This window comes from Toxorhynchites rutilus, chromosome 3 (assembly GCF_029784135.1).
Source record: "Toxorhynchites rutilus septentrionalis strain SRP chromosome 3, ASM2978413v1, whole genome shotgun sequence".
Taxonomy (NCBI): Eukaryota; Metazoa; Arthropoda; class Insecta; order Diptera; family Culicidae; genus Toxorhynchites; species Toxorhynchites rutilus.
In genome coordinates this window covers 62,426,966-62,443,372 of record NC_073746.1, presented here as the reverse complement: position 1 = coordinate 62,443,372, position 16,407 = coordinate 62,426,966, and the positions used below count along the sequence as shown (strand labels likewise).

At 37.5% G+C, this 16,407-nt stretch overlaps 2 protein-coding genes across 2 annotated transcripts; both read left to right on the top strand.

Moving 5' to 3' along the window:
* Window positions 1–942: 942 nt before the first annotated feature.
* Window positions 943–6,632, top strand: LOC129775102 (ejaculatory bulb-specific protein 3-like). The gene is made up of 2 exons (XM_055779363.1): window positions 943–1,091; window positions 5,668–6,632. The coding sequence occupies exon 2, from the start codon at window positions 5,676–5,678 to the stop codon at window positions 6,054–6,056; it is 381 nt and encodes a 126-aa protein (XP_055635338.1). The 5' UTR covers window positions 943–1,091; window positions 5,668–5,675; the 3' UTR covers window positions 6,057–6,632.
* Window positions 6,633–14,898: 8,266 nt separating this feature from the next.
* LOC129775101 (ejaculatory bulb-specific protein 3-like) lies at window positions 14,899–16,042 on the top strand. The gene is made up of 2 exons (XM_055779362.1): window positions 14,899–15,236; window positions 15,298–16,042. The coding sequence occupies exons 1-2, from the start codon at window positions 15,047–15,049 to the stop codon at window positions 15,552–15,554; spliced, it is 447 nt and encodes a 148-aa protein (XP_055635337.1). The 5' UTR covers window positions 14,899–15,046; the 3' UTR covers window positions 15,555–16,042.
* The last annotated feature ends 365 nt before the right edge of the window (window positions 16,043–16,407 follow it).

The following is a 16,407-nucleotide window of genomic DNA, read 5'->3' as shown; positions in this document are numbered from 1 at the left end:
CTTGGTTCAAATGTGAAGTCAAGTCAAATCATACAAACCAACTCCAAGATTACGTCAATTATGAATGTTTTGAACTTTCTAATAGAATGCGAGTACAGTGAGAGATATGTCTCTTTCGTCTCAGATTTGTCTATGAAGCTTAAGAAAAGAACGAAGATTGATCTCCCCAGAAAATTGAATAATTTATGAAAACCGAACCTTTCTTTTTTGCCCTGAAGCGGTGCCATCTGGTCTGGTTTTTGTGGGGCTGTCTTTCGCGCATTTCTATTTCCATTCTTGCCAAAGCCATTTGGTGATGAATTATTCGCTCGTGAATTTCGGACACATTCCCGTCCGTTATTCAAATTTAGACTTCGCATTCTGCTTTTGTTCATTTGACCCGAATCTCGTCAACAAACCCACGATCTTATCGCTGGTAAAAGTAAATCCAATTTTGTACTAGAACAATCTCCCGCCCCGTAGGATCATTAATATTCATCAACTCTAGTTTAGGCTACTTTTTCTTACCTTCCCGACCGTTGTCCCGGGAATATGGGTTCGTTCGTTTTTACCTTGCATCGCTTGATACGTTATAATAATTTTCTAAAAGCAAAAAGGAAGAAAAAAAAGCGGGAACTGCAAAAAAAGCGCCGGTCGATGTTCGACGGAAGAAGATCATGCTTACGCGTGCTTTTTGGCGTTCTCGATCTCGATCGTCTGGGGAAGCATTGGCGAGCGATCGCTGCTGTCTCCTTCTAGCCGGCCGCGAAACACCCGCCTTGAAGACATGAACCTCGCGGAAACGAGACACACAACAACCAACAAGATATGTGTACACAAACCTCCTGTTTTAATCTCGAGCGCTGCTTGCGCCGCCGCCACCTCTATTGCCCTTTGGCCCCGAAGTTGCTGTTAAGAGGTACGCTAAGAGACAGAAAAAAACGAGAGACTGAGTGAGGAAATGTCGAAACTTTCTGTATGTATATAAACCCGAGGTTGATCGGACGTTAATCACAGTTCGTCGCTTGAGTCGTTTACAGCTCACTTGTGGGAGATAAAGTTTAACGCTGCTTTTAAGTATTTTTGCTGGTCGAGAGTACAAAATATTATTGGTAAGTTTGGCAAGTTTTGGGAATGGATCAATGGATCTAGTCCAGCGGATGTGTGTAGATATCATTCGTGGAAAACAGTGAAAAGTGATGAAAAGGGATTTGAAGTGAAACTCGATCACCAAACGAGTTCCTTAATTGTTTCTTACTATGTGCAACCTATAATGGCTGTGGCTCGAAAACCCGGTGTCTCTTTTAAGGGCTTTGATTACGGAAAATCACTGTAATCCATGTGTAGCTTCATGTGTTAGTGTAACATAAGAAAAAGATTGGTGATTTTCAATCTAATATGTATTAAAAAGATAGGAATAGTTAGTTGTTAGTGCAGTGTGTTATCAATCCATATGTTGGCTAAAGCATTAAAAACAACACAAACAAGAGCTTTTCGTTTGTAAAAACAAATTGTATTCTGAGCAAGAGTCGTTGCCATTTTGGGAAAAATTACTGCACATTGTAATGTAGTTTTTGTTCCAAAACTGCCATACAAATCCAAGACAGCAAGTCTTGCGATAATAATTAGCGGAATTCTAATAGCTTCAAACTGTTGACACCTTTTTCAATTATATTGCATAATTTTAAATTCATCAGCAAAACTTTCACCTATCAGAACGAAATACTGTCTAGAAGCGTTGGTGTGTATCGGTATCAACTTTTTCGTCCTTTGCTAAATGAGAACAAACCGGGATTTGAATTACTTGTGCTTCGACGTTCGTCAGGAGGAACACGATTTTTTAATTTGAAATATTCTAATCAAATATCTATTCATCGTCTAGGATACAATTGCAATTCGTTTGATCCCGTGGCTTTTAACTTATTCTGCCCATAAAGAGAATTCCGGAAGAGTGTGAAAATATGCTTCCACGGCTGCTACACTGTGACTATTTTCTATAACCGCACACATATTCCAAACTCATGAACGAAGATTATAAGATTGTAAAAATTGTTGTGATGAAATTTTATTTCAGATGTACAAGCTTTAAATTCTTGTTTGTTATTTTATTCAATTTATCTTTTGGGCATTTTTTTCAAAATTTATATTTTAAAATTATCCTTTACTTCCAAAATTTCCACTATCAGCGCACCAATGCTCTTATGTTGATTTTATTCGTTTTTTGAAACTCAGTTGTTTCTAGGAACATATCTGCCGTTCTACGCATAGTTGTCCCATGTTCCAAAATCAGCAACTGAGAAAAACGCAATCGAAGTTTTCTCGCATATTTGTCTACCAAAAGCTTTAAGCATTTCAATTTAGCAATACACCGGGTTTTTTATAAGCACTATACTATTGTTTAATGAAATGTGATTAGATCCCCTCACTGAATCAATCAAGCTTGGTGGTGAGACTGTTATGCCTAGAATATCAACACGGTTCAATTGAACTTGATGTTGTTTTTTGATATACTGGGAACAAACAATAACTTTTTTTTTATGTTTTTCTATACATAATCTATAGAAACATCCTTTTATGAAGAAATCAGTGATCTGCAACACCTTCGCAGAATATAAAACTCATTGTTATTAGGCATTCGCTAACAAGGTGTACACGTGTTCTGTTAAATTTTTCTAATTTGTTTGAGAATTAGTTCGTTCTTCCAAACCAGTAAAGAGTGCATTAGGCCTGTTGAAAGTGTGACATGAAATTCTTGTACTTGAACCGACTTATTCGATATGGATCTACAAAAAATACATGGTGGGACAATTATGAATAGAATATCAACATGGGACAATTGAGCTTTATGTTGTTTTTTTCAAAGTTGGGAATAAACTATATGTTTTTTTTTGTGTTTTCCGTAAGATTATGCATAAAAACAAGGTTTTATGAAGAAAAGTGAAAATCGTCAAAAAGTAACATGAGGCAACTATGCGTAGAACGGCAGATATGTTCATGACAACCAAGCATTCCATTGTTGCCACCAATACAACCACATCTAGTTATAAATTGAAATCAACTTTGTCTCATGTGACAGATGACAGGCTAGAGAGTGAATGCAGCTTAAGATTAGGTTTGCTCAAGATTTGACAACAATTTAGGCCATTTTTTTGGTGTTTTTGTGACGATTTTTTCCGTTTTGTCTCACTGATAGTTGTGTATTTCCATTAGTGTGTCTTTCCACAACTTTCATTGACATCCTGTGAACATCTTATGATTGGGAAGGTCTGAATTCTTCGAAATTCATTTCTTTGAAAGCATTTTGGTTTTCTAATGCTCTGCGCTTTGCTAAAGGACAAATGACTTCAATGATTACGTCAAAATAGTGAACAGGCAACATATCTTAATGTGTGCAAATATTTAGAAAGATTAAGAATTGAACTTATTGTCTTATAAACTATAACGATAAACAATCATTGCGTGTAATCGAATGCTGAGGAACAAAAAAGCGAAAGAACTAGATCTTCTAAATACGCAATTCACCTGATGTCGACAGAAATATAGTGAAAGTATTCCCTTTTATGGTTTTTTGGAAAGATCGAACACATTTCTAAATGAAAATCTCTAATGAAAACTATCTTCTTGAAATCATAGAAATATTCTATGTGCAATACGCTTTCTGCAAGTGGTAAAAACGGAAGTTTTGAGCGAAAGTTGTGTCCGATGAATTTAGATACACAATGAAGTTTGAAAAAAAAAATAATTTAAAAAACATATTTCAACAGTAGGGTAAATGATCTTGGTTTGTCCAATTTGGGGTGTTGTTACGCAACTAGTAAATGCAAATCGATTTTTCTTCGTGAAAATCACACATAATCGATACGAGTTTGGGTTTGTTGAAAAGCCCCAAGTCTCTAGTTGCTAATACTACCATAAGGTGTTGAAATTATTCAAAACTTTTATGTTTTTTAACGATTTTCCTTAAAGAAGAATTATGATCATGGTTTGACCACCTCTGATCATGGTTTGCCCAAAAAAATTATCATGGTTTGTCCGGTTTTAGAAATCTCCATTTTTGAATGAAAACATTCGAATTCACAATTAGATGTTGCATTTATCATTGCTTGAGTTTACTGTCATCATATTGATTCATTCATAATTTAGGCTTTCTTCAGAATATTGCCTTTTCTTGGGCATTTTAGAAGTGTTCACCTCAACACAATCAACACAGAAAAACCATACTTCTGCTATGCGCGAAGCACACCATAAACAAACATAAACAAACTGCAGCGCGCCTAGCGGTTGCCATAGAAATCATGTGGTCAAAACAACATTATTGAATTGGACAACTCATGATCAGAATTGAGTTCATCAAAATGCGTTCATTTAATGGTTTAGCTATGTAAATCCGATACAAATGGTGAGCAAGCATGATGTTTACAATATTTATAAGTGTTGTAATCCAGAAAAGGTCTGAACACGTGCCAAATAATCATCTGGTGATCGATTAAAAGTTAGCTCGAATGAGGGGCGCATTGACACAAATAGAAGGTGTATTTTATAATCTTTTAAAACATGTGATTTCGTAAAAATATACTATCAAACTACTATAAATCATGTAAAAGGCAATTTCATTTATATGTTTCGAAACATTCGAAGGCCTTATTTGACACAGGAGCGCTGAATAAGAGCATTCAAAAAAGTGGGCAAACCATGATCATATTTTCGACTGGACAAACCAAGATCATTTACCCTAGTATTATTCGGAGTATTTTCCTCCACCTTCAATACACTTTTTACATCGATTTTATAGCGATTCAAATGGTATGCTACAGCTCATTTTGAATAATGGCGTTCAACGCTTCGGTAATGTATCTTATTTTTGAATGATCAGTTGATCGTTTGTTGTTTCACGAACAATCGATAAATACCACTGACTTCATGGAATTATTTCTACATATTAATGGGCTTCAGTAGTTCGATATTTGTGATCAAACACTTTCGGTACGTATGCGCGAGAAATTGTACCCATCTTTCCCCATTTTTATAATTTCTTGGCTTTATATGCCAATTATAACAACAGTAAACAACAACTTGTAAACTTACTTACTCACAAATGCATTCGCTGTAAGCTGTTCTCGAGAACCGCTACACATGCATTAGTTTCCCTTACATTACCCATTAATGTTAATTTTTCCGGGCGGTCACTCCATAGATCAATGAAAAATAAATCATTAAAATGCCGGTAGTGTGCAAATGTAATTTATGTAGGACATACGTGCAACGCAATGACAACGCCTGTTTTTGCTGCGTACGGTACCCTGTTGTACAAAAACACTTCAGAGAATGATCACAAATCCGATGATAACATAATAAAAATCGCCTCCTAAAATGTGATGGTAAGAACTGTGGGTTAGAGATCACACACTTTCGTGATTCATCCAAATAACAGTTTCTGCTGACTCATTGTTCGGTTGATAGCCATTCTGTGCGCTCGTTAGCATACTGCATAGCTCTATAGCTTAGATTGCGATTGCTGTCTCTCTCGGACTTTTCCTACGCATTCACGATCGGTCAGCTGTCTGACTGATCAGGCTACTTAATATTCCAAACGGGGGTTCTCCTTTCCACAATTTAGTGTTGTCCATTGTGTACAGAGCTGTCACCCGATCGGCTAACGGTTTGCTTTCATATATGTGTATATTGCAGATTTCACGATGAAGCTTCTCGTTGTTGCCACCTTCGCCCTGTTCGCCATGGTTGCCGCCCAGGACAAGTACACCACCAAGTACGACGGTGTCGATCTGGACGAGATCCTGAAGTCGGATCGGCTCTTCAACAACTACTACAAGTGCCTGCTGGACCAGGGCCGTTGCACACCGGACGGTAACGAGCTGAAGCGTGTCCTCCCGGACGCCCTCAAGACTAACTGCGCCAAGTGCAGCGAGAAGCAAAAGTCCGGAACCGAGAAGGTCATCAACTACCTGATCGACAACCGGGCCGAGCAGTGGAAGTCGCTGCAGGCGAAGTATGACCCCGAAAACATCTATGTCAACAAGTACCGCAACGAAGCCGCAAAGGCCGGAATCAAGCTGTAAGGTTGAGGTACTCTACCAACCTACGCGCAGATGGAGTGGGACTGAGATAAATAACCATCCTATCAACGATTCGCCCCAGTCCATTTGCGTTTACCATAGTTCAACCAGAAGGTTTCTTACTTCAGGGAGTCGCCTTGATTAAGCATAATTGGAAGTTTTAAAGCATGTTTTCATTATTTTTTTTATCTGTGATCAAATCTACAAGATTAAGTACAAGAGACGTTTCAGGGTTGAACTGTGCTGTTCGTTTGCTGAGCAATTGAAGTGATAGCAGTACATCATGCGTAAAATAATCGCGTCGCCGGTTGACTCAGAAACTCAGCGTACTCATTCATATCGTTTTAAGCTATGATCATTGATTTCTTCATCCCTACAGCAGCAGCAGCAGTAGTTCCAACCAGAAGCGCACTCCTAATTAGCGAAAACGAGATCATTAAAATGTTCCTTCCGATTGTTAGAAAAAAATAAAATTGATCGGCCCACCACAGCAGGGCGCGTCTCACTGACTGGTTGATCTGCTTTGAAGGATTATGTTTGTAAGAAGTGATACTGAATAAAGTTTTTGTTCTAATTAAACATTTTATATATTTTGAAGAGAAACTTTCCCTGATTGATTGCTCATTAACCAAAATCAAATACATCCGAAGTTAAAACATAACCAATAAATTAGCATTATACAATATACATTATGCAAAGAGTATTTACAGTGAATTCAATTGGCAAATGTAAAATATCAAAACACAGAAAGCAGCACACAAGTGAACTGTCTAAGGGAGAAATATAGATGATCACATATGTTTCAGGAGAGAATACTCCAAATAATCGCTATTCCCTGCCCAGTTTTTTCGTTGATACGACTCTACAACCAGTGTAAGTTGGTTTTTACTACGATTTTGGTTACACGATTCCACCATTTTTAACGACGATCATGGAGATGTTTTTTCCATCTCTATTTTCTGTGACACTATTGTCAAATTTGTCTCCGTTATACAAGTACCATCGTAGCACAATCTAGCTCTAATAATAGCTATCTAGATTTTTAGCTTAAATGTAACTGTAAACTAGTAAAAGTAAATTCCGTTTTTTAAACTCTTAGTTTAGGGTAATTCATAATTTATACACTTATACGTTACCAATACTCTGTTTGTTTCAACCCCTTTGTCGAAAATTTGTTTCATGTATTGTCAAGGCTACGTTAGTCTGGAATCATAAAAAACGGCAAAATTGATAAATTCTTTGAAAGGAGCCTTCAAAAAGATGTGTGGATGTGTAGCAAAGTGCTGAACGATAATTAAAAACATTCAAACGTCGTTTTTCATAGAGTTATTGAGAATTTTTAGTTAGAAACGTCACATTAGAAACGTTACAGTGTGAGGTTGGGTTCTTGTAAACAACAACAATCATTACGATTGAGAGCTTTTATAGGTGACAGCTGTATTTTGTGCGAAGGAATGGATACATTAGAACCAACAAAGCATTATTGGTCGAGAAGTTTTACTTTTCGGGATTAATTTGCAGAAATATGCCACTGACGTCCATCGAAATTGATTATTGATACGAAAATCAATTTGAGTAAATTTGAGTTAGTCACTTTGACGAACATACGTGAGCGGTCCGATAAGTACTTAGCCTCATCGCCCGATGGTGTCAGTATCGCAAGAGAGATTACTTATCATGTAGTACATTCTCGTAAACAGCTACTGTCAAAATTTCAGCCATACAAATGAAACACAAATTTCTGCATTACTCTAAAATTAATCAAGCAAACCAAACCAAATTTAGCATGTGGAGGTTTTAGGATGCAATAAATGTTTCTATGGTGGTTAGACACTCCTCCCCCCTCTCCGAAGGGGAGCTGCCATACAAATGAAAAACAAATTTCTGCATTCCTCGAAAATAAATCAAGCAAACCAAATCAAATTTGGCATGTGGAGGTTTTAGGATGCTACAAATGTTTCTATGGTGGTTAGATACTTCTCCCTTTCTCAAAAGGAGGGGGAGGGGAGTTTGCCATACAAATGAAGCATAAATTTCGCATAACTCAAGAACTAATCAAGAAAATAGAACCAAATTTGGCATGTGGAGGTTTTAGGAGGCAGTAAATGTTTCTGAGGTGGTTTGACACTCCTCCCCCTCTCTACAGAAGGGGGGGGGGGTCTGAATAACTCGAGAACTAATCAAGCAAATGGAATCAAATTTGGCATATAGAGGTTTTAGAGATTGATAAACGTTGCTATAATGGTTCGACACTCTTCCCCCCTCTCCAAGGGGAGGCTGCCATACAAATGAAACACAAATGTTTGCGATAACGAATAATAATAACGAATTTTTAATGAATTCCATAAGACGAGTTTGAAAAACTACATAATTATATTTCAAATATTTTAGGTTTTCACTGTTTTTATATTTCTTGAGATATCTCCGCACATGCTTAACCAAACTTCAATGTCTATATACCATTGAATGAGTGATTGAATGCTTGTTTGAAGAGCCGTGGGTAGACCTACGATTCATTTTGTAATTTATGAGAAACAAGCATTTGAGAAACAGGTATTTTGAAGCGTTGTCACGTCAACCATGGCGTAATTAATGATTAATTTAATTAATTACAGTTCCGTTTCAAAATATACAAATTATCTTTCTCCTATGTTTTATCAACAATATATGAACGTAGATTCCATAATCTAAGATATAATCTTATTTCAGCTTCCGGGTTGCTGATGGTAGTATGCTAAAAAAAATATGGAAACCCCATAAGATATGGGCTTAGCAGCGGAGGTCGAATATCGTATTCCGATGCCATTTTGGAACCGAGGATGGTGACTTCCGGTTCGTTAAAAACGGATATAAAAGACCGGGAATGGCATGAAATCCCACAATACGATAGTAAATGGTAATGTTGGCAGTGGAAAGAACTTAGCCTTAGAGCGACGTGTGTGGAGTTATACAAAGAAAGTGCACATACAAATGCACACGCAAACATCAACGATCAACGATCAAAGTCATCATCAAGGTCAAAGTCATCGTCAACACGCAAACATAAACGTCCTTTGCGCCGGTATGTGCGCGGATGCATACAAAGTTTTTGATAGCAAAATCAAATGCGATCCCCCTGTAGTGAGCGCCACTCGATGAATCAAGATTGTGCTAGCCATTGATGGCAAGCGCCAGAGTGAACGTGTTGAAAAATCACGATATGAAAACTGGAGGTCGGTTCTGGACCACCCCGACTTTTCCCAAATAAAGACATACCGTGCATTACAGGTAAAAGGTAGATGCAATTTATATAGCTTATTTTGATGAACATACCATAAGCAGTTACAATTGCCTTGTTTCGCAATGTTTCACAATATAAAAGAACATTGAACTCATTTTGCATACAGATCAAAAATATTTCTTCTCTGTTTTTGAAGCAATGAAAACGCAAAATGGCGCCAAACGCCAAAATGAAGAGAGACAGATAAAAGTCACCATGCTATCAAATTGACAGCGTTATGACACCTTTCATTTGATACTACTGAATACACAGAGGGGTAGGTTCAGGATCACCTGTCACGTTAGGACCACATTCCCCTATAGGATGGATCTTTGGAAGGGGAAGGGGAGATCTCAGAGGAATGTGAGAGGTATTCAGAGTAATGAAAACATGAAAATAAGCATATAGCTTGCTACAAAACGGTGAAAATCTTATTTAATACAACTTATTGATTGTGTGACGTGACAACGTTTCGTGGAGACTGTTTGTTCGCACAGAGCGCGTTGTCATGTCACAAAATGCATGTCCTCGAAATGCATGTTCTTACGAGTTTTTCGAAAAACTGAGTATACAGGAATCTACGTTCATCTTTCATTGACAAATCATAGAGTAAAGTTTATTTGTGCATTTTTAAACGGAACAACATTAATGTTCAAAAGGAACCCGCAAAAAGACAGGTGTTGTCCTGTCACCAAAGTATTGGGTTAGCAACAAGCGAATTCAACTGCAAAATAACCTCCAACTGAAGATTTTTGTAGGAAGTTTTCTCAATTTCACTTTAAAATCGTTTACCATTTGGAAATCGTATGATTTATATATGAAAACGAGAAAAAAACTGTTTTTAGTGAGTCAAACCGTTGTCACGTCACGCTGGAATGGGTCATAAGGGTATTACACAAGTTACGTTTTCTTCGTTAGAATATAGCTTTCTCAAAAGTTCAGTTTTTTTGCATCACGATAAGCTAATTCATTTGCAGCGATTTTTTTAAGATTACGATGTTACATCCTATAGAAAAAAAACGTAGCTCTGATAATGCGATTTCTGGTTTTTTTTTTCTGAATTGACGTCGAAATATATATTTTTTAATGAGGCACATGTTTGTTTTCAAGCCCCCAATAACTTCCTTTTTACGGTTTTAGTTAAAAAAATAAAATAGATTCCTAATTAGTAAAGACGCCGCTATGGAATGAAAGGGCAAGCCAATAAATGTTTTTAGCCGAAATAGCGGCACTTTGAAAAACAACGTATTTCAAATTTCTAGACTAGAATAACCCCTTAATCATCCCTGTGATAAGCCACCATATTTTATATGCCGTTTTCTCGAGCATCATAATATCAAATGCAATGGCAAAATCAATTTATGTGCCCCACTGACAGCAGATATGTAAGGGAGAGGGGGGCACATTCGGACATTTTTTTTTCCTTGATTTTTAAATTTTTTTGTAAACTTAAAAAAAAATCCTGAATTCATCTTGGTTGTCATTTGGACATCAATGTATCATATGAGCGTGTTAGATGTGTGCCTTGATGCGATTACGAATGGTTCATTCGAATTTTTGAAAATTACATTTTTGCAGTTTCGGACAGTATTGGGGCACTTTCGGACAACGAAAAAAAAAATTAAAATTTTATGTTCATCAACAATTACTTCCGTTTCCTCTTATTTCCAGCATATTCTGCATTTTTCTGTTTATCAGTATTTTTCTGAAAGGAAACTGCTTGCTATGAGAGTCAATAAAAATTCGTGATTTTGCTTTCTTCCGTTTTTGAGTGGTGGTTTTCCGCGGTGAAGTTTTTGGAAAAGGTTCAACATTTTTCGGGGACAAAGTTGCCAAAGTAAAATTTATCTGTGCTGTACACGCAATGTTTTGCAGCATTGTTGTATTACCCGATGATTCAGTTGCTACCTCCGCTCCAGTAGGTGGAATCATTTGAGCATTCAAAATCCTTGTCCGAAGAAAACCTTTCTTGAGAATGGAGAGCAACCTGTCATTTTGAATACAGCTAGGATATTACTCAGATTGAAAGAAGCGCTATAAGCCGCTGCAACTATACCTAGAAGATCGTGTATAGAAATAGTTTTTCCAGGATGGTTGAGTAGCCAATCGTTCTGGGAAACTGAGAGCTTTTGCTTGAATGGGCCCATAACTGAAACATCCAGCGGTTGTAAGCGATTTGTTTCTCGACAATATTTAACACTTTGGCGTCCGGCGACACCACAGTGGTTACGCACGCAAACTAGCGCCTGACTGCCGGCGACACCACAGTGGTTACGTGCGCATAGTATTTCAGTGGCCGGCGATAGCACTTTAGTATCGTTTGCATTTTGTTGGGGTTTTGCTTAAGTAACAATAACTTACACATACTATCAAGTTTAATGTTTTTATAAGTAGGGGAGGTTGGGAAAAACGAACATATTAAGAAGAGCTTTTATTATATCTTTCGAAACTCATGTTTTACCAAACTTAGATGCAGTTTCTTGCATTTCAATATACTGTTTTTCGAGATAATCGGCCGAATGTTTTTCAATGTTTTTACTCAAATGAAAACAGACCGAAAAGTAGAACATTTTTTCGATGATTATCCGCATGGACATATAGTGGGGAGAATATGGACAGGTTTGTAATTTTTACGTATGTATATCTTCGAAATTTCATTAAAGTAGGGGAACAGGGTTGAGAACTTATGAAAACTAAAGATAAGATTAGTAAAACTTAACAATTTCTAATTTCCCCATAATGTCAAGAACGGGCGGCGACAAGCCAAGTAATCCGAGTTAGCGCTGCCGGCGCGAAGCGCATATTTTTTTACGAACCGTGTGGACGTCAAAGTGTTAATTGTTTCCAAAGTGCAATGACTTTTTGATTGGTTTTTGATTTTTTGAATTTGATTCGTTTACGTTGCTTTTTGCTACCTTTTTCAAATGTTCTAGAACATTGAGAAACAGTTTTCCCGTCTATGAGCTGGAATCATGAAAACGTTTTATTCGAAACTAGTTCGATAGCTCTTTCCATCTCATCTTCGTTGATGTTGGTTCTATCGGTTTTCTTTTTGTAGTTTCGAACCATCATTAGGTCTGAGAATCAGCCTAAATTGATGTTTGTTAGTAAACAACAATCAGACACAGATTTAATGAGGTATTAAACAGTGTCCGAATGTGCCCCTCGAACGATGTCCGAATGTGCCCAACCACTATCCGAAGACAAATAATAAATTTATCTAATAAATAGACCATTTTTCCAAGTTGTATGGACGTTTTTCTCATTTCATATTAGTTACTAACTGAGGTGGTGTATTTAAATTTCTAAATCGTTCACAGAGAAATTAGGGAAATACTTACAACTTCAAGCTCAAAAGTTTCGAAACGTGTATGAAAAAGGGCACTGTGTTGTTTTCGTAAGTAATAAACGATCAGGAGATGTCAAACCATATGACAGCTGTTGGTGGAATGGCTGTTAAATTACTTATATTTTTAATTTGGTTGAAAATTGTACCACTTAATTTTTACAAGCGTTGTTCGAAACAGCACCCGTCCGAAAGCGCCGCCCTTTCCCCTATGTGTGACAGATTTAGAACCACATAGACAGCTGAGATGGTGGCTCACACAGTAAGTTAGACTGTCACTAGACTGGGTTTAACCCTTCAATTGATAAATATAAAGCTCTCAAAATGGGTTCATTTAAAAAATTCACGAAAATGCAGAACAGATTTAATTTATTTTTGAAAAAAATGTGAATGTATCTACTGAAATGATAATTTTACGTATCCCCGTGGACGTTGCCTATACTCCTATCCCCCTCAGTGTGGAGCGTGGACAAGCGTGGACATTTTCGTAACCCCTACCAAACAACTGATACATTCGAAGTGAGAATTGATCGAAAAATATCCAGATGCGAGCAGATTGATGTCCACAATATTACATCATGACATCGCTCGGACTTATATTGTTATCCAGACGAAAAACTATTCAGTAAAAACTGAAAAGGATGTTTTTACTTGATCTCCTTATCCACACGGTTTGCCACTCATTTCGATTTCTTGGTACCAGCTACACTTCAAAACAGGATTTGAAATATTGATTCATCCTAGCCGCAAATGATAAACAACGACAAAATTATAGTTCTCAAAATTGAATGTCAATTCCATGGTCCAAATGAGCCTACGGAATTTACCATTTTTGCCATCAATCATATTTATTAAATTTTTTCATGCAAATTCGACTCATTCTGCACTCCTAAAATCGTGTACCCGAAGGCGGTCCGCCCCCTCTGCCCCCTCCGCACTCCCAGTCGACGTCACTGTATTTATATCAACTTTATTTGTGATATCTAACCCTTAGGTCTAAAGAAATCTTAGGGAGGATAATTATCCCAATTTTCGTCATGCAATTGAGCTAAAATCAAATGATTAGGTCTATTAAGGGTTTTTCGTTGACCAACATTCAATTCAATTTTTAGAAAAAGGAAAATTTGCAGGATCAAACACCAAAATAAAATAGCTAAAATATGATGATGTAAATATATAAACTAAACATCTCCGCCAAAATCGGTTGTCATTGGAATGATAGCGAAAGATTTTTTTAAATAAATGACATGATTAAAATATCCAAGAATGCAACCTCCCACGTGATCGGATTGGTTGCATCGAAGAAGGATTATCATCTTGTCTGGGTGCATAACCGAAATGACGTAACCATTAATTGCAATTTCTTTGCTGTTGGTTCGGCCGGCTGGTCAAACTGGTCTCGTGATGACCGACAGCTTAAATTCGTATCATATGGATTGGTAATGTTTATACGATTGTCCGACTGAAAAGCGAGAAGCGAAGACTTAAGGTTCCCTGTGATTGGCGGTGATATGTGTATGCTTCAGCATTGATTAAACCCAAGGCGCGGCGACCGGTTTCGGAAATCGCATCATCATCAAGAGGAGTTATTAGTGCGTCCAGATCCGATAAAAAGGGTTCGAAGTTGAACATGAATCGCCGCAACCGCTTAATGGGTGCGTGTAATCGTGCGTGTCGAGGAATCATATCACGCGAACATCGCGAAGGCTAACTTTGTTTGGGGGCCAGTTTTGACCCGGAGGTTGCAATTTTCGTTTACCTTGCACGATTGCGGAGAAAAAAACATCTGGTCAATCTGATTCCAGTGGCTTCGCCGGTGGTGAAAATTGATGTTTCATTACTTTTTTCTGCTCCGATGGGCAACACAGGTCAACGGAAATCAAGTGGATAGCATTTTAATGTGTCCAAAAGTTTGAATCCTGAGCGTGTTTTTGTGTTTGTGTGATAGCGTTGGTCCAATTATATCATCGGTTTGGCGATCAGGCGTATCCGAAGATGCATTACAAATGAGATTTTCGAAACAAATTGTTTGCAAGGTAGAGGTTAATCATATAACGGCTTTTGCTATTGTAGACAATTCAGATGTATCATTTGTGGGTTGATATTCAAACAGTTCTAAAAGGTTGACTGACTTTTTCACAAATACAGATTATAACAAATATAAATAAATTTAAATTTATCATATGATTTTGTATTTTCTTTCCTTACATGGCAATCAAAGACGACTTCAATTGGCAATTAATTTGACTGGCATTGTTTACGATCACGCAACCTCAATTACATATTTGATTATTTCGAATTATCCAGTGTCTATAAATTCAGTGACTGAAGACTAAAAACTTCTAGTTAGAATCGCGCTGCAGTTGGAAAAATTGTAACACAAGCCAAATGTATTCTCAAATTGTTTTGTGTCTTAGTTTGGCCGTCACGATATGGATATCAGCAGCAGAGAAATATACAACTAAATACGACAACATCGATTTGGAAGAAATCTTCAAAAGCACCCGTTTGATGAATAACTATCTAAATTGTCTCAAAACAGTGGGCCCTTGTACACCAGATGGCAGAGAGTTGAAAGGTATATTCTCGAAGCTTCTTTCCAATCCTCAACATTGAAAAACGTTGAACCATGTTCGTAGATAGCCTCCCGGATGCACTCCGAAACGATTGCAACCGCTGCTCGGAGAGGCAAAAAATCGGTGCCGATAAAGTGATCCGATTCGTCGTTGAAAATCGACCAGAAGATTTCGCGAGTCTAGAAACGCTGTACGATCCCACCGGTGAGTATCGGCGCAAATATCTGGACGGAGATCTGAGTCTCGCCCCGGCATCTGATGAGGATGAATCTTCTGGGAGTTCTACCTCAGAGAAAGCAACTACAGCGGAGCATGAGTGAAGCTTGGTTAATGAAAAGTTTTGCAGTTACATCGCTATGGTTAAATGATAAATGTTGAAGCTTCAATTCATGGTGTTTTTATCTGATGTTCAGAACGTCCATATGAAAGATATCAACTATCAAATTTCGTGTTCCTCGTTTGTTGCCAACAGTCACCGGAAAATTCGTTCGTTGATGGTCTAGATCAGTGGAGTGACGCAGTGCATTGCCTAAATTTCGGCGAATACATACAATTTACTCACATTGGTGTAGCATTATAACTAGGAGGAGTGCGGGTGAAGTGGGCGGTTGCTTGTTTAGTAGTATAACTATTGATGCCGTATTGATGGTCACTTTATGTTTGAAGAGTTTCACGAGTTTTGAGTCACCCTGTACTTCAATAGAGCTGACACATGTCAAAAATAAAAATAAAAACAGAAATCGCTCTCTCGGTACTCATTCGGATGTAGTTCCGCGCGCATCGTTTTTGAGGAATTTCTCGTGAAATCTCGCGTAACTTTTGAAAAGGTCCTATGTAACAAATGTAAACAAATCGAGTTAATAGATGCACGCTATTAGTCTTCAATCATTGAATGCATTACAAAAACAATCGTTCACGTATCTATTTTCTTCATCTTTTTATCGCCGATACAAAAAATATCCAATGTACAGATTCGGATTTTAAGCACCCGGCTGTTACTTCGGACGCTACTTTCCTCCGATGCCCGAAACGTCCGAAGTAACAAAGCAGTCAAAACAACACGAAGTCGTACTTCGGTCGTTTTGAGTTTTTGTTTCTTACAGTAGTTGTTATCGATTTCAGTTCAATTCAACGGGTGATAACAATAATAATCTGTCTTTAGAACGAAATGCT

Bases quoted from the DNA above. Each gene is read 5' to 3' on its own strand.
- LOC129775102 (XM_055779363.1), top strand. From the start codon at position 5,676: ATGAAGCTTCTCGTTGTTGCCACCTTCGCCCTGTTCGCCATGGTTGCC.
- LOC129775101 (XM_055779362.1), top strand. From the start codon at position 15,047: ATGTATTCTCAAATTGTTTTGTGTCTTAGTTTGGCCGTCACGATATGG. The intron at 15,237-15,297 runs GTATATTCTCGA...CCATGTTCGTAG, and splicing joins AGATGGCAGAGAGTTGAAAG to ATAGCCTCCCGGATGCACTC.